Source organism: Puma concolor, chromosome D3, assembly GCF_028749965.1.
Source record: "Puma concolor isolate L17-30 chromosome D3, mPumCon1.1.hap2, whole genome shotgun sequence".
Classification (NCBI taxonomy): domain Eukaryota; kingdom Metazoa; phylum Chordata; class Mammalia; order Carnivora; family Felidae; genus Puma; species Puma concolor.
Window position 1 is genome coordinate 38,090,553 of NC_141678.1, and position 21,717 is coordinate 38,112,269.

Below are 21,717 nucleotides of genomic sequence, written 5' to 3' on the forward strand. Positions count from 1 at the left end.
GCTTCTGGATGCAGGACAGACGTCCAGTGTGGTAGTATCTTGTAAGAACCAAGCAGAGGCCCAGCTCAGGAGTCCAGTACCTGCTGACTCCTGATGAGACTGTCATGTGATGAGACCTAAGGTGTTTGCTCCACTAAAAGCATGTAAGGTCCCTACGTAGGGGGGGGTCTCTTCTTCCTTCTCTTTCATGTTTCCTCACAGTGTCTGTTCTAGATGTGCTCATGATCAATCAATGTTGAACAACTTCTGGGTAACTTCTTTTCACCTCTGAGCATAGGTTCTTTTTAAAAATTTTTTTTAATGTTGTATTTATTTTTGAGACAGGGAGAGACAGAGCATGAGCAGGGTAGGGGCAGAGAGAGTGGGAGACACAGAATCCAAAGCAGGCTCCAGTCTCTGAGCTGTCAGCACAGAGCCCGATGCGGGACTTGAACTCACGGACCGTGAGATCACGACCTGAGCCGAAGTCGGATGCTTAACCGACTGAGCCACCCAGGCGCCCCTGAGCATAGGTTCTTAAAGAGAGCTGCTTTGGGGAAATCCAGTGTAGCCTGAAGTTGTTCTTTCCCTCTGTCCCTGGGCCCAACTTGTGCCCTTGCTATGTGGTCACTGCAGGGCAGGAGGGTGGAGTGGGTCAGCTCTGGAAATAGCTAAGGTCTATCAGGTGCTATGAGCCCAAAGGGAAGATGTAGCTTGTGAGTCCAGTATGCAAGGTTCAACCACAGGACACAAGCCAGGCTTGTAACCCAGTGGCTTGGCATGGATGAGAATCACTGTAGGCATCTAGAAGCCACAAAAATGTAAGAGCAGTCAGTGATTGAAGTCAGAACCTATATGTAGCAAAATTGGCCATGAGTGACGCTTCGTCTGAGTCAGACCCGTGTATGTGTGTCTCCAGACCAGGATTCTCTCTTCCTTCCACTGCAGATTGAAGCACATGTTAGGGTGTTAGGCTGGAGTGTGCTCTCATTTCCAGAGCTGGTGACAGAGAGCTGCTAGGTTCTGGCCAGTGCCTGCATTCTTCCATCAGCTCCGCCAGTGAGGGTAGTAACACCATTGCTCAGTTTCTCCTTTAGGACACAACACTTAGTGCAAGAACCCCTGCAGAACAGAGAATTTCTCCCCCAGATTTTCCCTCGTGACCTAGCATTAACTAAAAAAACCTCTAAGGGGCAAATGTGAGATTTCTGTTCCTGAAATAAATCCATATGGTAATATTGGGAACTGTGTAATAATAGGTTATGGTTCATAAAGCTTTCTCCCTTGACTTTATAGAGATCTGATTAAAGAGGTACTGGCAAGTCCTAAGGGAGGGAACATGTGGCATGTAAAGACAGGTGTGGGTTCCCTTTGGAGGGTGTAACTAGCATCCATGAGTCTGTCCACTCAGTAAAGATGAGCAGTGAGTAGGAGATAATCTTTGAGGATTCCTTGGCTAATAATGTGACTTCAAAATATGACTTTCTTGAGCTTGTGGACTCTAATTTTTGTTGACTCTGAAAGTGACCGTAAAGTGTTAGCATGTGAGAAAGTGGGCATGTCTGATGTGTCGACATGCCTCTCTCTTCACTCATAAGTTAACAGTCAAGCTACTCATGTTTTTGAGGCTCTTTCTGTAAAAAGCACCATGTAAGATCTGGACTGAAACACTAAGGAGTTTATTACATGTTGCTTAAAATCTTGCCATCCTAGTTGGGATGTAAGATATGCCCTAAAATGTGACAACAGTATGAGGTAGAATATTCTTGTCAGTGGAATGTACAAGTCGTGAGTTTCCTGGGTGTTCCATGCAGAGGTGGGATCTCATCCATCCCTGAACAAGGAGAAAGCTTACCAGTTATTACCTCTGATTTGTCCTGATGACTGAAGATCTTTGCACTCAAGATACAGTGTTACTCTGCACATTTATATTCTAAGATGAAATAACATGGTTTATAACTGAAAATAAGTTTCAGTAGAGAATAAAAAGGGCCAGTATTCTAAGAAGGATGATCAGATTAAACTCAGTTTTGGATTGGCATTGTGCTCTTGACTGTTCCTGTCCATTTTTATTGTGTAAATATTATAATAATGGTGTTCAGGTCGGCCAGCTGAGATGGAACTTTTCAGCTTTTGAAAACTGAAATAGTTGAAAATAAAATGAAATAGTTTGCATATCCTGAATAGAAAACTATTAAAATATATTAAGTATTACTTTACTTTTAATATATAATTTCCATCCTAATATTCAAGTTTTAGAAGATGTACCAGTGACACAGAGACATACACATGTGATCAGTTCCATCATGCAAACCAGACATATATATATATATACACACACATATATATATCATATATATATATATATACATATATTTGGCAGGACAGAGGCTTTTATACTTTTTTTATTAATTTACATTCAAGTTAGTTAGCATATAGTGCAACAATGATTTCAGGAGTAGATTCCTTAATGCCCCTTACCCATTTAGCCCATCCCCCCTCCCACAACCCCTTCAGTAACCCTCTGTTTGTTCTCCATATTTAAGAGTCTCTTCTGTTTTGTTCCCCTCCCTGCTTTTATATTATTTTTGCTTCTCTACCCTTATGTTCATCTGTTCTGTGTCTATAAGTCCTTGTATGAGTGAAGTCATATGATATTTGTCTTTCTCTAAGTTCACTTAGCATAATACCCTCTAGTTCCATCCATGTAGTTGCAAATGGCAAGATTTCATTCTTTTTGATTGCTGAGTAATACTCCATTGTATATATACCACATCTTCTTTATCCATTCATCCATCGATGGACATTTGGGCTCTTACCATACTTCGGCTATTGTTGATAGTGCTGCTATAAACATGAGGGTGCATGTGTCCTTTCGAAACAGCACACCTTTATCCCTTGGATAAATGCCTAGTAGTGCAATTGCTGGGTCCTAGGGTAGTTCTATTTTTAACTTGTTGAGGAACCTCCATACTGTTTTCCAGAGTGGCTTCACCAGCTTGCATTCCCACCAGCAGTGCAAAAGAGATCCTCTTTCTCCACATCCTCACCAGCATCTCTTGTCGCCAGCATCTCTTAGCCATTCTGACAGGTGTGAGGTGGTATCTCATTGTGGTTTTGATTTGTATTTCCCTGATGATGAGTGATGTGGAGCATTTTTTCATGTGTCAGTTGGCCATCTGGATGTCTTCTTTGGAGAAGTGTCTATTCATGTCTTTTTCTCATTTCTTCACTGGATTATTTGTTTTTTGGGAGTTGAGTTTGGTAAGTTCTTTATAGATTTTGGATACTAAGCCTTTATCTGATATGTTGTTTGCAATTATCTTCTCCCATTCTGTCAGTTGCCTTTTACTTTTGCTGATTGTTTCCTTCTGTGTGAAGAAGCTTTTTATTCTGATGAGGTCCTAATAGTTCATTTTTGCTTTTGTTTCACTTGCCTCCGGAGACGTGTTGAGTCAGAAGTTGCTGCAGCCAAGATCAAAGAGGTTTTTCCTGCTTTGTCCTCTATGATTTTGATGACTTCCTGTCTTACATTTAGGTCTTTCATCCATTTTGAGTTTATTTTTGTGTATGGTGTAAGAAAGTGGTCCAGGTTCATTTTTCTGCATGTCGCTGTCCAGTTTCCCCAGCACCATTTGCTGAAGACAGTCTTTATTCCATTGGATATTCTTTCCTTTGTCAAAGATTAGTTGGCCATACGTTTGTGGGTCCATTTCTGGGTTCTTTATTATGTTCCACTGATCTGAGTGTCTGTTTTGGGGCCAATGTGTATATTTTTTAAAAAGCGTATGCTTATTTTATTTGCACACAAGGTTTTTGCATGTCTGTAGGTCTATTTTGAATTTATTTTTGTATAAGACAAAGTGAAGTTCTTTATAATTTATGATTTATTTTACCATCTGGGGTAGTGAGTTTACAAGGATGTAAACACCTTCTGTTGTCAGAAAATGTAAAAACATTTTGTCTTCATTACTGGTGAAATGCGCCTATCTTGATTTGATTCACACTACAATATTTTTCTTTTGTTTTGAAGTTGGTTCCAAAACTTTTCTCTCATATCTCTCCCTGCCAGTCATCTAACCATCCGCCGTATCTTCCCAAAGCATTCCTCCTGACCTGTTGCCTATCACAAATTCAAATACGCCAGCCAGGAATCAAAGTCCCCACCGTCTAGCCCTCTCTGCAGAGGCACATCCACACAGAGTTTCTTCCGTGCCTGCCGGGCTGGTCCACGCATAGACCATTCAGAGTCTTTATCCAAGTGTGAGGCCTCTGTGTCTCTTGTTCTCTGATCTTCCTTTGTAGGTCCATGCCCCCCCAAACCCTTTCCTTTCCTGAAGCTGTCCCACCCTGCACTCTAATCTGTGGACTTGGCAGCCTCTGTCTGCCCAGCTCATGCTGGTGGGAGTTAAGGTCGGGGACAGTGTAGGACTAGCAAGAAGGCAGGTGCCACCCCCAGTGTAATCTGCCCATGAGCAAGTGGGACCTCCACCTATACCTGTCCCTGCACTCTGGGGGCAAGTCTGACTGGAGGAGTACAGCTCCTGCCCTTGTGCTAAACCGCCCTTGTCCCACAAACCACACTTCCCCATTGTCCTTAGTCACTGGCCCAGAAAGCTCTGATTTTTATGCCCAGCAGATGTTCCTGTCTCCCAGCCAGTGTTGGATAGCCAAGCAAATAGGCTAAATGCGTGCTTTAGGTCCCTGCAGGTCAGAGACAGTTACATATTTTAATATGATTGGTATTTCAGGACAAGATGAAAGTTGTCCTGGAAAAACTAAAACTCTCCTAGGCTTCTCAATATGTCTTTTATAGTGTAGTATATAGTTGTAGTTTGAATTTTATATAGCAAGGGAATTGTTTCTCTTTTTCTTTCTTTCTTTCCTTCTTTCTTTCTTTCTTTCTTTCTTTCTTTCTTTCTTTCTTTCTTTCTTTCTTTCTTTCTTTCTGCTATTGTAACAAATTACAATAAACTTAGTGGTTTAAAACAACACAAATTTATTATCTTAAGTTCAGGAAGTCAAAAGTCTAAAATGGGTCAACAGGGCTATGTTCCTTCTGCAGGCTGTAGGGGAGAATCTGTTTCCTTGCCTTTTGTAGCTTCTAGAGGCCACCTGCATTTCTTAACTTGTGGACCCACATCACTGCAACCTCTTTCCATGGTCACATCTCCTTCCCTGGTCCTTCGGCATCCCTTCTGCAAGGACCTTTGTGATGACATTGGGCCCACCTAGATAATCCAGGATAACCTCTCCATCTTGAGATTCCCCACTTAATCACATCTGCACAGTCCCTTTTGTCCTGTAACATACTGTATTCACACATTCAGGGATTAGGTCATGGCTGTGTTTGGAAGCCACTGCCCACAGGTGCATCCCCTTTCCACTGCTGGGCTGATCTGACCCTGGCCAGAGTGACTTCTCATGGCCAGCCCCCTCCTGTCATTCTCTTGTGATCTCTGCAGCACGTCCTGTGGCAAAACAAGGGATGCATCATCCTTAGCTCAACATATGGGTCCCTCCTTTCCCCAGCCAGCATGCACAGCTGCTTGGCCATAACCTCTGCTTCCTGAGAGTGCACTTTCTCCTCTGCCAGACCCACTTCTCCATCCCTCAGGGTCAGTGGGCCCAGCCTCCTCCTGCCTCCTGCCTGCTGATTAGTATGTTGTCACGTACCCAGCCTTCCTCCCTTGAGGTTTATGCCGTCTCCTCCCTACCGTTTCCACCCTTATTACTTCATTGGATTGTGCATGTGCATGGTTGTGTGTGTGCACACTCACGTGCTGTGCTCCTGAGTCTTCCTCTTCTCCTGCCACAGTCTTGTTCTCATCCTTGCACATCCTTTGCCCACATGAGCACCTGGTACCTTGAGTCCCTCCCCCCAGGGCCTGACCCTCCTTTCCAGCACAGTCCATCACTGCACGCCACACTTGCATAGATCAGAACCAAACACCTTCTGCAGTGTGGACCTTTATTTTTATAAGTTTATTTATTTACTTTTGAGGGAGAGAGAGAGAGAGAGCGCGCGCGCATGGGAGGGGCAGACAGAGAATCCCACGCAGGTTCCCAGCTGTCAGCACAGAACTCAACTTGAGGCTCGAACTCACAAACCGTGAGATCATGTCCTGAGCGAAATCAAGAGTTGGAGGCTTAACTGACTGAGCCACTCAGGTGCCCCTGCAGTGTGGACCTTTAAGTCCCACTTTGTGGTCCCGTCCACTGCCAGTGCAGCCTTTTCTTCCCCTTATTTTCACAACACCAGTTTTTCCTTTCATTGACACTTGTGGTTGTTGAATTTGTCCTTTTTCTTCCTTCTGGCTTCACACCTGCCCCTGGCCAGGCTAGGCCCCCTGTGTCCATCATTTCAGCCACTCTCTTGCCAGGATCTTCAACTGCCTTGTCCCCCTGTCATCCTCTCCCCATGTGTGACTGCCCAAACCCCGGCTCTGGATGAATCATGTGTGCCTAACTTCTGCACCTAACTAAGCCACCAGGCACTGCTGGAGAACCACAAAGCCTTGCAGATTGGTGGCACTGCAGACCTACAGTCTGCTGAGAGGGCAGTGCCTGGGCATCTTTCTGGGTCATCAGTCTGAGCGCCACCTGTTTCCTAGGAAAGCTCTTCTCTCAGGCACCTGCCCTCTCTCCCTCCCTCCCAGCAGAAGGAGTCAGTCCCTTGATGGATGTGCTGTGTCCTTCTTCCACTTCCTGCCACAAACTGTGACTCACACCTATTCATACATCTTTCCCGAGTTGGACTGGAAGAAATCTTCCTGCTCCTTGTCCCTTTACCTATGCTCTGAAGCTTTCCAGTTTCTGCTTTTCCAGAGAGAATTCATCCACTACCCATCAGTCATCTCATGTCCTGCATGTAAGTTGCCTTCCCTTCTGAATGTTTATATCTAGAACATAAGTATGCCTGTCTGTCCCATCTTTAGGAAAGCATGCTGTCCCTTAGTCCGGCCCTCCTCTCAATAGCTCATCTCCTTAGTCTGGTCTAGCTTCTTGAAATGTTCACCTGAATTCTCTCTTTTCTTCATTTTCTAAACTTTACCCACCCTCCAAGCACTGCATCCTGGCCCTTACTTCAACCACTGCCGAAACTATGCCCGCAGATGATTTCATCCTTGACTTGACTTACACCTTGACTTACATCCTTGACTTACACCCCCTCTGCCCCAGGACTCTGTCCGTGGTCAGCTGCTGCTTTTGCTTGTTCCCAGCCACTCCTCACCAGGTGCTTCCGAAAGTCCTCCTCTTCTCCTGGGCTTCCATCTAGGGCCCCATTCTGCATGGCTCCCGGGGCATCTCATCCATCCCCGTAACTCGAGTTCTGACTAGACCTCATGGAGGCCATAACCTCCCAGACCTTTCTCTTGGTCTTCTGGCCTCTTCCCCAGCGTGGCCCTCAGGAGGCTTACACTCAGTACATGAAGACCGATTCCTCTTCTCAGTCTACCTGTGTGAGTCTGCTTCATGGGCTCCTCATCCTTGGGAAGGGCCCTCTACTCTCATTGCCCTGTGGCCAGCTGCCATTCCTCCTCTCTCTGCTTGAGTATGTCTGGCAATCTAGTCTGCTCAGGTTTTGCCCCTTCAGTTTCTTCTCTCGGCCCCTACCATTACTGCCTTCATTTGGGAGTAAGCCCTCCACTTCATTTTGATAACAACTGTAACAGATTTGTATTGCTGGAATGATTGTTGTAAATTGTGGTTCTGGTTGTCATTTGTGTACATAGCATGTCTGATGGCTTTTTATGTTGTTCTCTGTGATTGCACACAAGTGTGTTTTGTGTCTGGGTAGAACTGTAATTTCTGTGAAGACTGATTGGGTTTCTTTCTTTTTTAAAAATTCCCTCTGCTTTGTGATTCTCTGGGAGAGGTGCACTTTTGAGCATCTTTAATTGGCTTGGTGCTTGGACATGTGCTTCCTCAATAAGGCCTTTAAATTTTTCTCCCCTCAATAGAAGAAGGACTCTGATGTGTTTCTCTGACTCTTAGTTTTTTAACTGAAAGTGGAAGATAGTATCACCCACTTCTTAGGGACTTTGAGGAATTACATAAAATGTATATAAAGTGTTTAGCACAATATAGTGACTGATGTATAGTTCACTTTATTAAATGCAAGAATTCATTTTCTAAATGTCTATTTATTTATTTTGAGAGAGAAAGTGGGGGAAAGGCAGTGAGAGAGGGAGAGAGAGAATCTCAAGCAGCTTCTGCAATGTCAACAAAGAGCCTGATGTGGGGCTTGATCTCATAGACCACAAGATCATGGCCTGAGCCAAAATCAAGAGTTGGAGGCATAATTGACTGAGCCACCCAGGTGCCCAAATGTAAGAATTCTTAAAATTATACTTCTCAGATTCTAGTCCTTTGCTCTCCCCAGAACTTTCTCTCTGCCCTTCTTGACAGTATTTATTCAGAACACTAGCCAGGACCAAGTCTCCCGAGACTTCATCCTCACTGGGACTTGCCTCTCTTTGACCACAGTAATGCTCTTGGCTGCCCCCATCAAGCATGGCCTATCAACTGAGGTGTTCCATCTCAGTTCCCTGATCTTCTGTGCTTCAGGGTGAATGTCAAGTCTGAAAACCACCCATCATTGGAGCTTCATCTGAAATCTTAGTGTTGGTAGATACTGCTATTCCACATCTTCTACTCTTGTTGTGATGCTGCTCCTTCCATCTTTATGAGGAAAACAGATATATTTCCTCATTTGCTCTCCTTTGTCTCCTAAAGCAAGGCAAAATCATCATGTGGATTTGGTGTTTCTACTTTTTCTTCCCCTGCTTCCTTTAGCAACATCTTTTTCTTGGACACTCCTTAACACATTTTTGTATTATACCCTGTCCCTCTACATCTCTAAAATCTGTAGTAATCTGTTACGATTTTGGAAAGAAATACTTTGTGTCCTGATAAGGAAATTTCAGCCATCTGTAGGATGATGTGCTGTGGGGGGTTCTTTTGGAAAGAGCTGGGGGTAGTTGGGGAACAAAGACACCTTCTCAATTTAACCTCCTAATGGCCCTAGACATGACAGCTTTATTTGAACACACTGTTGTTCTCTCTCAACTTTCCTTATGAAGTCCAAGTGAAAGAATAGCTTACACACTCTCTCTAAATTTAACTTCTGTACCCAGACCTGAATTATATTTTTAAAAATCTATTTTTTAAATATGCCAGTACATTAAATAGAATCTGAAAAACCTGTGTCTGTGTTTTGTTTTTTATAAAGCCTGGATTTGTGTTTAGCTTTGCAGGTGTAGAAAAATGCTGCCATGAAAATTCGTATTTGTTATAACCCCCTGTAGAACAATTTCAGACAAGTAGGACTTTTTCAACCAAAACAGTTCAGTCAAATGTCAAGTTTTTGTGCTTTGAATGTGCTTCCAAATTACTTGCTAATCACTGAGAACCCTATTGTAGTTTTAATATAGATCCTTTTTAGATAATACTTTAAATATTAATCATTAGCCACATTGATGACCATGCATGGCTTTTTTGGTAGTTGTATAAACAAAAATGAAATACCTAATTATACTATGAATTCTCATGTGCTTAGAATCAGATTATAGTCTCTGTCCAGGTGCTCTGTCAAATACTTAAAGTGTGTGCTTGTTTGTTTTACTGCTTGTTTTTCTCTTCTGTATGTATTTTGCTGCCCCATTTTAAGATAACATCATTGATATTTAAGAGTTCTCCTAGGAATAAAGAAGATGTGATATATATATACATATGTATATATATATATACACACACACACACACACACACACACGCACACGTGCACACACACACACAATGGAATACATACATATATGTATGTGGAATATTACCTGGCAATCAAAAAGAATGAAACCTTGCCATTTGCAACAACATGGATGGAACTAGAGTGTATTATGTTAAGTGAAATAAGTCAGCTAGAGAAAGAAGAATATCATATGATTTCACTCATGTGGAACTTAAGAAACAAAACAGATGAACTTAGGGAGAGGGAAGGAAAAATAAGATAAAAACAAAGAGGGAGGCAAACCATAAGAGACTCTTAAATACAGAAAACAAACAGGGTTGCTGGCATGGTGTTGGGTGGGGGGATGGGCTAAATGGGTGATGGGCATTAAGGAGGGCACTTGTGATGAGCATTGGGTGTTGTATATAAGTGATGAATCACTAAATTCTATTCCTGAAATCATTATCACACTATATGTCAACTAACTTGGATTTAAATTTTAAAAAATTAAAAGAAAGAGTTCTAGGGAAAAAACATGTTTTGAAAAAAATACTGTGTGTATTATATTCACACCTTTGGTTGGGGTTTAAATCACAAGGCATATTGAGGGCAGAGAAAGAAGTATATTTTAAAACTAGACTCCTTGCAAAGTGAAGTCATTTAAGCTGATTAATGGCTGGGACTCTGAAGAACGGAGAGAATTCTCATTCATGTTCATTTCTCATGTTCTCTAAAGCTGTAAGTTCTGGGGCAAAACTGAAGATCCATCCTGAACTTGTAGCTCAGGTATTTTTCCTATTCTTAGAATCCACTTCTCTGTAATGGTGGGATTCAAAATACCAGAGGCCTGGGAAATGGTTTAGCACATCTGAAGTAGTGAGGCTGGACAGTCTGATCAGGATTGCCTGTTCCTTCTTGGGGTGGGGGAGGCTTGGAGCCCCTGTACAGTCTGCTTATCTGCAGTTCCAGCTGGAAGCTGAATGTCGTGTTCAGAGATGTTCAGAGGAAGAGAAATTAAAAGAAGAAAATAGTGGTATTCAGAATCAAGAGTAGATAGTTTTCACAGCTCTTCTCTTTCAGTTAAAGCAAATTTATATTAGAAATATCTTTGTCTTTTTTCCCTAGAAGGGTTTAGTCATTTGGGGAAAAAAATATGTGGTTTATTGTTGTAGACACTACACTCAGATATTTGTGGCATCTACTCAGTGATGGCCAGTGAATTATCAGACAACTTCAGAAGTTATTTTTAAAAGTTGTTTCTATGCAGTATTTTATTTTATACTGTGTGGGTTCTTTCTCTTTGTTCATAAAGATTTTTGTTGGTATAAAGCTTCCTAAATCCAACAGTATATCACCCACTCTGCTAAGTGTTTTCTTTTTGTTTCTGAGACTATAAATCAGTCAGTGGGTAGGTTAGGGTAACTGGATGTACACACACACACACACCAGCCAAATTTCTTACTATCAATAAGGTCAGTAGTTCTGGAGAAATGAGAATTTTTGCATCTGAGATTATAGTAAAATATTCACGAAAAAGCAGTAGGAATTATATCCACTAACTTATTAAAGAATACTTTTGTTGTATCATGAGTTCTGTGTTCTCTTTTTGTAGAATGCTTCTTGTTATAATCTTGGCAGCAGTTTGGGATACAGAATTAATCTATGAAAAATGTTCAAAATAACAAGGAAGTAGTCTCTAAAATGAGAGTTTAAAAATACACAATCAGCCATCCTTCACTGCCATCTTAACTGAAGCCTTGCAGCGAGTTATGTTTAATTATGTAGGTGATGATTTTTCCCCATTAGCCTAACAAATAGATGGCAAAAATAGGCATCAGTTGAAAAAGCAGGATTTGAAGCATGCCTTGTTGCCTGGCCTGTATATCCGTGATGAACAGCTGCGGTGAACTGCTTTGTCTGCTTAGTGAAGACTCCTAAATATGTTGTTTAGTCAGTGGATTGATTAATGACAGATTCCCTTAAAGGACAGCCATGTGGCTCTTAATCTTTTTTTAGGTCTGAGACCCTTTTGAACATCTAATGAAAGCTATTGATAATCTCCTTAGAGAAGTGCTTAGATCCATTTGCACACGAAATTTTAAGGAGGCTTCTAGAGTCCCTGAAGACATCATAGATGCCACTCTTACTCCACCATTAAAGTCATGGACCCCGCCCTTGCCCCACCATTAAAAACAGCTACATTAAGGTGTAGTTTAGGCAAGAATAGAAAAACAAATGTGCATATGTACATGATTGGATGCTCTGTGTGAGTGCGTGTATGTATATATGGATGTATATCTGTGTCTGTCTATAGATTTACATATATTCAAGATCTCCATTTTCTCTGTGATTAAAACCAGAGGAAGCCAGGAGGGATTCTAATATTCCTGATAGGTTCTAGTGTTAGCTCAGGTGAAAATCATAAAGCTCCCTGAGGAGAAAGCAAGAAAGGAGTTTCATAACCTCTCATAGTCTGCCAGTATTTGCAGTGAATAGACTTGAAAGATGAAAGATTCATTGCAAGATACTGTACCGGGGGTTTGGGGGTGGGGGGAGGCTTTGAAGCTTTAGTAATGCACCAGAAAGTTGGAATTGAAAAGTAGGTACAAAAATGTCATTGTCCACGAGCTGTCTATAAAGTCCTTGAAGGTATCAGGAGATATTGATAACATTATAAAAGTAAAAATTATCACATTATGGAAAATTTGGGTATTTCTTCCAAGCCTGAAACGTGGGTGTCAGTTTAAAATTCCCTGCCATCTTTGTCCTCTGCCGGTCATCCAGCCGGTCATCAGGTACTGCCTGTCTTGTCTCCTGCGTGGGTGGTGAACCTGCCCCTCCCGCCTGTTCCCAGCTCCGGCTCTGCATTGGTTGTGGTCCTCATTGTCACTTGTCCAGCCTCCTGCAGTGTTCTGGATTGCGGTTCAGCACACGGACCAGGGTTTGAATTTGCAGTCCAGGTTTTTACTGACTAGCTGTGAACGTCTCTGAGCCTCATAGGTGACATGGGGATTGTATAGTTCCAGTACAGTGAGTTTTAAGGCTTAAATGAGCGGAATTAGGTACTATACATGGCACATGGCAAATTCTCAATTATCAGTAGATATTAAAAGCCTCCGTAAGCATCTTTCCTATTTCTAGTCTTGCTATTTTTTACGTTAATTCTCCATACTGCCACTAATAAGATCTTTACAGAATGCAAGAAATTTTTTTCCTCCCCTCTGCTTAAAAGCTTTTTCTGGCAATTCATTGACTAAGAATAAACTGAAAGTTCCTTAACAAGACACACAAGGCTTCTTGGGACCTATGTCCTATCTACTTGCCTGGCGTCGTCATCACCTAGTTTTGTGTGTGTGTGTGTTGGGGGGGGGGGCACACACTGATTTTTTAAAACTAATTATAATGCCATTTAAAAATTCTAATAAGACAGAAGAGTGTGAAAAGGGTTTCTCTCTGCTGGCTCCCCTTTCTAGGTGAGCCACTCAAAATGATTTCATGTATATACTTCCAGGTCTGTATTATGTAGTTATGCAGATATGTGAATAATGCTTATATAAATAGTTGTGTTCCACTCATCTGATGCTTGCTTTATATGTATCAGTATGTCATGGCTATCATGACACCTCAGCAAATTCAGGTCTTTTTTAATAGCGGCATTGTATTCCATTGTATTGTGTCTGTTTTCTCTACCTCTAAAGTTAGTTTTGCATACATTGCTGTGGTAGGCTTATAATTGAGTTAGTCTTCCCAGATGGATACTCACGTGTCCTAATGATAGTTCCGTTTACTCCCCTGACTTAAAGTGCCACCTTTAGTCCATATTAAGTTCTCATATGGCATTTGGGGATCATTTAATGGTCGTATAGTACATATTCAGACCACAAATTTTAGAGATTTTAAAAACTCATTCTACATTTTAATTATAAAATAAAAGTTTAAGAATTGTTGAAGTCTTTAGTTAGTGAGTGTGATGATGTTGATCTAGTATACTGATTACTCACTCATACACTAAAGCCAGACACACATTGTGGTCTCAGGAGGCACGTTACATAACCTCTTGTGCCCCAGTTTCATTATCAGTAAAATGTACATAATGCCTATTTCATATGGTTTTTATGATGATTTAATGAATTGGTATTTATAAAGTACATACAACGTAGCACTTAACTCTGGGCCAGATCCTGTTCTAAGCACTTTATAAATACCATGACATACTGATACATATAAAGCAAGCAAAACCTGTTACCTGTATGTTACCTGTTACATACAATCTGCGGGAAAACACTCCCCAGCTGTGGAGTGAAGAGTTGGCAGATTTGGGTCCTTAGTTACAATCTGCTGCTAAGCAGGTTGTGTGACCTTGAGAAAGTCTCTTAACCTCTCTGGGTTTGAGTTTATTTATCTCTAAAAGTTTTTTCAGGTCCACAGACCTTACGATTTTTTGTGACTGAGTTTAACAGACTATTGTTTGCTTTATGTGTGATTCCAGCTCCCTTTTGTCATCATAAAATATAATTTTACAACATGGCTATCAGTTATGTTCATAAAATATATGATATTTAGAGAAGAAAAAAATTAAATGTGCTATGAATAAACCATTAAACAAAAGAGATTGATGAAAGACAATGCTATTTCTCACTAAATGCTGCCTTTCAGATTGTCAAAATGAATGGTTTTTTATTTGAAACCCTCCAAAGAATGCTGTAGTCATTTTAGCCATGCAGCGTCCCTTGCAATGTTATCTAAAGCTCCCAAATTTCACTCAAAAAAACCTCTGAAAAAGCTAACAAGAGTAATGTTGATCATCCTAACTCCTGGCTGTGAATTATTGTCAGTATCTTGAATTTGTCATTCACATGTGAAAAGAAAGTATAGTCCATTCCATAGAATACTGGTTCCTCCCCGTCTCCAGTTTTGTATTTGAAGTTTTGTTAAAACATGAAAAATGTTCTCTCAGTTTTTAATAGCTTCTTAAATTTCCTTTCAGCGTTATTAGTATACCCCCCGTGTCTCGCCTTCCCCTTCGCTTTCTTATCAGTGTTGTGTGTACACACATGTATGTGTGTGCAGTGCTTTTGAAGTTAACCAAGAAAATTTCAAAGCAGCAAACAGGAGGCAGTCACACAAAACCTGTTACATACAATCTGCGGGAAAACAGAGTAGATGTGAGAAGAAGGCTGGGGGAATTAAACACACACATGACATTTATTTTTGCAGAAATAAAATATTCTTGAGAAATCATTCATTCTTGCCATTTCGTTTTGGGTTTTGTCATCCTTTAAGTTTCTCCTTGGAAGCTTCTAAAATGATCTGTGAATGTTCTTAACGACATTTTACAAGCCAATTTATAAAGCTATGAAAACAATTTCATGTTCATATAAAAAAGGCATTCACCCAGCTGTAGAGGATGGTGGAGTAAACTATGATACATACACACAGTGGAGTAAAATGCAGCTGTGAAAAAGAATGTGGACGTCACTGTGACCTGACATGGAGTGATTTCCAGGGGACATTAGGAAGTGAAAAAAGACACGTGCAAAATAGTATGTATAGTATGCTACCTTTTGTGTCAGAAGGAAGGGAAAAATAAGACAAAACATAAACATAAGTGTTTATTTTTACAAAATGAAATCCAGGAAGGACAAGCCAAAAAACAGCAAGGTTGGTTACCCATAAGAGGTGGAGTGTGGCGGATAGGATATGGGAGGGAGAGGCACTTCTTTGAGAACTTTTTTTGTATAGCTTTAACTTTTGGAAGCATGTTAACATTCTACATATTAAGAGATAAAAATAAATTATTAAGAACCGAAAGCACATTTAAATCAACGAACTCGACCATATTTCAAGTGAATACCATAACTGCGCTAAAGGCAGAGAAAAACGTGAATCCAAGTAGTATATGAACACAGTTTTTAACTATATACCCCATTCTTGGATCGCAGAGCAGGGAGGGAGAATTGCAAGCAAATCTTGAAATTTTTCTGTAGATATGTTTATTATAGGTGTGTAGGTGATATAGTCCTGAAACTCTAACAGATACGCTATAGAATTCAGTATATGAATACATGTGTGGACCTGGTTGGAGGAAAAAGACAAAAGTGGATGGAAAAAGGCAGAATAAGCCCATTAGGGATGGATTGGAATTAGACTTATCTGTCTGAACTTGACGTTTATAAAATATACATAAGAATGCATATATGTACATATATGTGTAAATGTTTATTATGTATGTGAATGTGTGTTTTCTATGTGACTATATAATGAAGGAATTTGACAACACTGTAATTTTGTGATCAAAATTAACATCACCAGAAAGAGGAGTCATGGATATCATCATGTGGCTCCAGATGTGATCTCCTGAGGACACATCATTACCCATATAGTATACTGGCAGAAAATGCATAACCCGAATGTAATCATGAGGAAACATCCGACACATCCAGAATGAGAACTTTCTATTTAACAGAATGTTGGAGGGGAAAGACTATGTTCTTTAAAAATGTCAATGTTATAAAAGATAAATAGTATGAAAAATGTTCCAGATTAAGGGAGAGTAAAAAGACATATCAACTAAATTTAATATCTGACCCTAGACTGAATCCTGTTCTGTAGGGGGACAATGTTACAAAGTGCATTGTTGGATAAGTTGGAAACATTGGAATATGAATGGAAGATTAGTTAACAGTATATAAATGTTAAATTTACAGAAGTTGATAACTGAACTGTTGTTATGTAAGAGAATGTTCCTGTTCTTGGGGAATGTACACTGCCTGCTCTTTGGGAAAATCATTTAGTACTTAAGGGTAAAGGGCTCTCGAATGATTTAGAAAAAATCATAAGTACATGTGTATGTATCTGTGTATATCTATATCTGTGTACATACACAGATGTATGAGAGAGGGAACAAAGAGAAATGATAAAACAAATGAGGTCCTCTACTATTGTTAAGAATAACTGGGTCTAGGCAAAGGCTATGCATGTTCTCTGTATTATTTTGTTCTTGCAACTTGTAAGTTTGACATTATATCCAAATGAAAATATTTTTTCCAAAAGAACAAATTTCACCCTAAAAATAAACACTAATATGTAACTAGTAATAAACAGTAATAAAATTAGTGATTAAAAATCAGCTCTTGATCTAATAGAACTACTAGATTTCAAGCATTACTTTCTATTAGCATACTTATAATTTATCTGCAATTAAGAATAAATTGACTAGTAATGCTGAATCTGCTCAAAACTGCTCAAAAGTAATAATAATTTAGCAAGGCTGTGGGAAACAAGGCTAGTATTAAAGAAAATATTATGAATGGGAATACATTAAAGTCTATTACAAAATAGATTCCATTCACAGTAACAATAAACATTGAAAGGTATACAGAAATAAATGTAAGAAAGCATTTTTGAAGCCTGTTTGAAAATTTTAATAACATATGAAGTCTGTTTTAAAATTGTAAAAACATCTTGGACAAACAAAAGTGATTAGATGAAATGGAGAGGGAACAAGCTCCTGAATTAGAAAACTCAATATGATAAAGATTGCTCTCTGGACAGTCATTATAAGCAAGTGAGACAATGTGATATAGGCATATACACCAATGAACAGAATAGGAAGGCCAGAAATAGACCTACAGATATGTAGAAACATGATATAATGGTGATAACTTTGCTGAATAATGAAAACTGGAGACTATACCAAAAATTTTGCCGAATACTCTGTTTTCCATATGAAAAAATAGATCCTACCTCACACCATAGAACAAAATTAATTCCAGTTGTGTTGTAGATTTGAATATTAAGAACAGAAGTTTTAAAAGAACACCAGAAGAATGTCCGTGTAACTTCAGGGTTGTGAGGCATTTCATAGATTAGATGTGCACACTGTACAGGGAATAATTGGTATATTTTACTACATTAAAATTAAAAAAAAATTCTCTACAACAAAGTTATCATAAAGAAAACAAAGAGCCAAGTCATAGACTGGGAATAGGTAATCATTATAATCAACAAAGGATTGTTTCCAGAGTGTGGCAAGAATTCCTTAAAATCACTAAGGAAAAACGGGCAAAAGGATAAATGGGGAGTTCATAGGCCATGTAGTTTCTCATACGAACTGTTTCATAATGATCAAATGATCAAATGATCAAACACTCTTTGTGGGCCAAATATAGAAAAGCAACCTTCTATCTTTAGAAGCTATCTTTAACTATATCACTGGGATTTCAAACTAGTACAGTAAGTTCTTGATTGTATGCAGAGCCACACCAAGTGTTTTAATATCAAATTGTGAAGGTATTTCAGTAGCTAATGTTATATCATGAAATTTCATAGGACCAATCCTTTCCGGAGCACGAAAATGGTTTTCAGGTTGGAATGAGATTAGAAGGCATTGACCCCCGACATCCATCTGTATTCTGTGTACTGTCTGTAGCTGAGGTAAGAGATGGTGTTACTGTCTTGGGCTGAGTGCACAGTGACAGAAGAGAATTTTCTAGAGAATAATGAATTTGAGTGCTTTCTGTTATAAACAAGTTCCAGTACATTATGGATTAATTTTAGTCAGTGATGGGCGAAATACGTTTCTTAATGAATTTTTTTTCCTTCTCTGAAGATTAATCTTCTAATAAGTCCTTTATCACCAGCAGTTACCCTTGTTTCCATTGGTAAAGTTTTCATCTGAGGTTGATGAAAATCAGTGAATCCCACAGTGTTACTTTTGTCTGTTAAACGAGACATAATTATTTAAGTTTTAGCTGAACTAATGAGAAATGTGTATGAAAAATGCCTATGCACATGAAGTATATATTTATATAAATGCAAGCATTTTATGAAAATTATATAGGATGAAGAGCCATTGATGAAAGTAAATGGCTTATAAGATGTAATATTTAGTAAACGTTTTATATTATTAAAATGATGAAAACTCTGTATTTTTAATAACCACATAAAAAGCACTATTCACTTAATTTACTGATTGATTATAGCTATTAAAATTTGTATAGCATCTCTTAAGGATGCATTCCACATTGTTTTATTATTTCCTTTATTAGGTGTGCTAGATCCATATGTTAGAGTTGAAATGAGGCCATGTCCATTTTGGTTTTGCTCTGTACTTTAGCTTATACTGTCTTGGGATATGAATCCAAGCTAGACAGCAGGAGGTGGGGTTTCTGAAAGCAATATTTAACAGGTATTGAATTAACAAATAAACTTTTTGATTGATGGAGATGTCAATTGACCTCAGATTTCTAGAATGAGTAAAAAGATATTTTTTTATAGAAAAAATTCTAGATACTTAAAAGATAGTGTCTGTTTGTCAGCATTTTGCTTTATTCAGTTGTCCTCTTTAAATTTGTTTTTTTAAATTTTTTTTAATGTTTATTTTATTTTTGAGAGAGAGAGAGACAGAGAGCCAGAGACAGAGTGGGGGAGGGGCAGAGAGAGAGGGAGAAAGAATCTGAAGCAGGCTCCAGCCTCCAAGGTGTCAGCACAGAGCCCAACGCAGGGCTCGAACCCATGAATCACGAGATCATGATCTGAGCTGAAGTCGGATGCTCAAACTACTGAGCCACTCAGGCGCCTCTCTAAATTTGTTTTTTTAACACAAACACATTTGTATGGAAGGATTTGTTCAAATATGTTGATGGCACTGACAGAATATATGACAATTTTGTTAATTTTGTGTACCCTTCAAATGTGTGACACTTAATGAAGGATTGTAAACATTCCATTTTACAGGTGTGTGGTTACCGCCTAAGACTTCATTTTGATGGTTATTTAAGCTGCTACGATTTTTGGACCAATGCTGGTTCCCCTGACATTCATCCAGTAGGGTGGTGTGAAAAGACCAAACATGAATTGCACATCCCTAAGGGTAAGCCAGGTTGGAAAGAGAGTTTGTTTTATTTTAACAACATTTTATGAAACACTAACAAGAGAGCCTGGTGTGAATTGATTTTCAAAATGAAAGTTTAACCCACAAAAAGAAGTAAGACTACAAGGACACCATTTTTATAAATGAATAAATGTCTTTAAAAGAAAAACACCATTGATTACTAAGGTCAAATATTCTGATAAGTTACCTAAGGCAGAAATTAAATCTTATGAGTTACATAAAGTTTATTAAAACCTTATAAGGAATGAAGAAACTTATTTTTCATCACGATTGAAATGAAATATTTCACTTAGTCACTGATGTCATACAGGGAGGAACTTTGATTCACTGTATGTCATCTGTTTCAAACAAATCTTGGAAAACAGGGAACTATGAAAGAGAAGACAGTTTCACAATCTGCTTTCTTTTTTTGGGAATTGAAAATCTCATCTTTGTCTTTTGTTATGTGCTAGAGGACCTGGTGCTGGTAAATGTGACTGAAGCCTTTTTTATTTGCTGTGTGCTGGTGAGATGAGGATTTAATCAGTTGAGATGCCTGTGGGCCCATTTCCTTGCACAGCAGATTTCTGTATACAGTCTCCTGCTTGGATGTTAGAGTATTTGATGGCTGTGGCTCTTCTGGAGTCAGTATATAGTCATTTCATTCTCCGTAACCAACTCAGAGTATCCTTGGGGGATCCGTCCCTAAGACTAATGGCAGAATCCCTAAGATTGCTGGATTTCATGAAAGCTGGTCACAGGCTCATTCATTCAGTAGGTATTTATGGAGCCCTTGCTGTGTGCAGGCACTGGGGACAGTAAACCATCTGCGTCTTCATGAGGCTTTCATTCCAGAGGGGAGAGCAGTAATAAAGATAAGCTATAGTGTCAAGCAGTGACTGGGTTAGGGGATGGAGAGCTCGCTGAGGAAGGGCGTGAGAACATCACTTCCCATACACAGGTGGATGAAATGAGGGAAGCCAGTGAGGCTCCTTGGCTAAGAAGCCTGTCAGAGAGAAAAGCAAGAGTAAACACCCTGGGGCTGGAGCCTCTGGCCACATTGAGAAATCTCGAGGCGATGAATGTGGCTGGAGCAGAGAAAACAAAGGCAAGAGGTAGGAGATGGAGTTAGGGGTCTAACCCTGGCCTTGGAGACTATGCAAGGAGTTTGACTTCTATTCTGTGTAACACTTAATCAGAAAATATTTATTGAGCCCCTCTTATCGGGGCAAGCACTGTGTGAGCCACTTTAAGGCACATGGAGAGGAGGAAAAGTAAAAAATGGAAACCCAATAAAGATAAACAGCAGAAATCTGGGGCTGCCAGATGGTCTTTGGATTGTGAAGGGGTTTCTGTAATTTCCCCAAGGGCTGGCACCCTGGATTGTTGCATCAGTAGGATCTCTGACATTCTCAGTGAGATGACTTCTTCAGGGTGATGATCAACTCAGGAACTTGGTCTCTTCCCTTTTTCCATGTTGGAAAGCCTTACTAAGAGATGAGACTCCCATCAGGCTTCCAGGGTACCAGTTCCATATCTTAATGAGTTTAAAAAATTTGTAGGGAGTGGCACGCCTGATGGGAAGTCACAACAGTTTTGAATTTCATACGTTAAAAAACATTGAAACAATTTAGGGGTTTTAATTTAAGTCTTTTGTGGTCTGCTAAAGGACATTGAATTTATGACAGAAGACTAGAGAAGGCTAATATATTTAATATGCACACGGTTATATCCTGTGGGTATTTTGAGCAATCCATATTTTTTTTAGGTTATAGAAAAGATAAATTTGTTTGGATGGATTACTTGAAGGCCTGCAAATTGCAAAATGCTCCCAAGAAATTATTCAGAAACCGGAGTTCTGTAAGTATTTTCTTCCTCAGTATAAATCAGATTTCCACTTGAGCTTAAATGTCTTAAAATCCACTATATATTCTGTTGTATTTTAATCTTTTCAGAATCCTTAGCTTCCTATGACTTTTCTCACTTAATTTGTCAATTTCCTATGGTCATATCTTTTTTCCTCCTTTAAATTTACAATTAAATACTTTAGTCAGAGGCAGAGAGTTGAAGATTTTATATTTAAATCCTGCTAAAATTTAAAATGCCTTTTAGAAATGTTGTTTCTTTTTGCTTCC

At 39.4% G+C, this 21,717-nt stretch overlaps 1 protein-coding gene across 3 annotated transcripts in view; it reads left to right on the forward strand.

Annotated features, from left to right (window-relative positions):
• Positions 1–21,717, forward strand: part of L3MBTL4 (L3MBTL histone methyl-lysine binding protein 4) — a 449,596-nt gene that overhangs the window by 147,692 nt on the left and 280,187 nt on the right. For all 3 annotated transcript variants that reach the window (XM_086682502.1, XM_086682503.1, XM_086682504.1), the window contains exons 6-8: positions 18,040–18,144; positions 19,447–19,582; positions 21,351–21,442. In XM_086682502.1, coding sequence (XP_086538628.1) covers positions 18,040–18,144; positions 19,447–19,582; positions 21,351–21,442 — 333 coding nt within the window. The remainder of the gene's footprint in view (positions 1–18,039; positions 18,145–19,446; positions 19,583–21,350; positions 21,443–21,717) is intronic.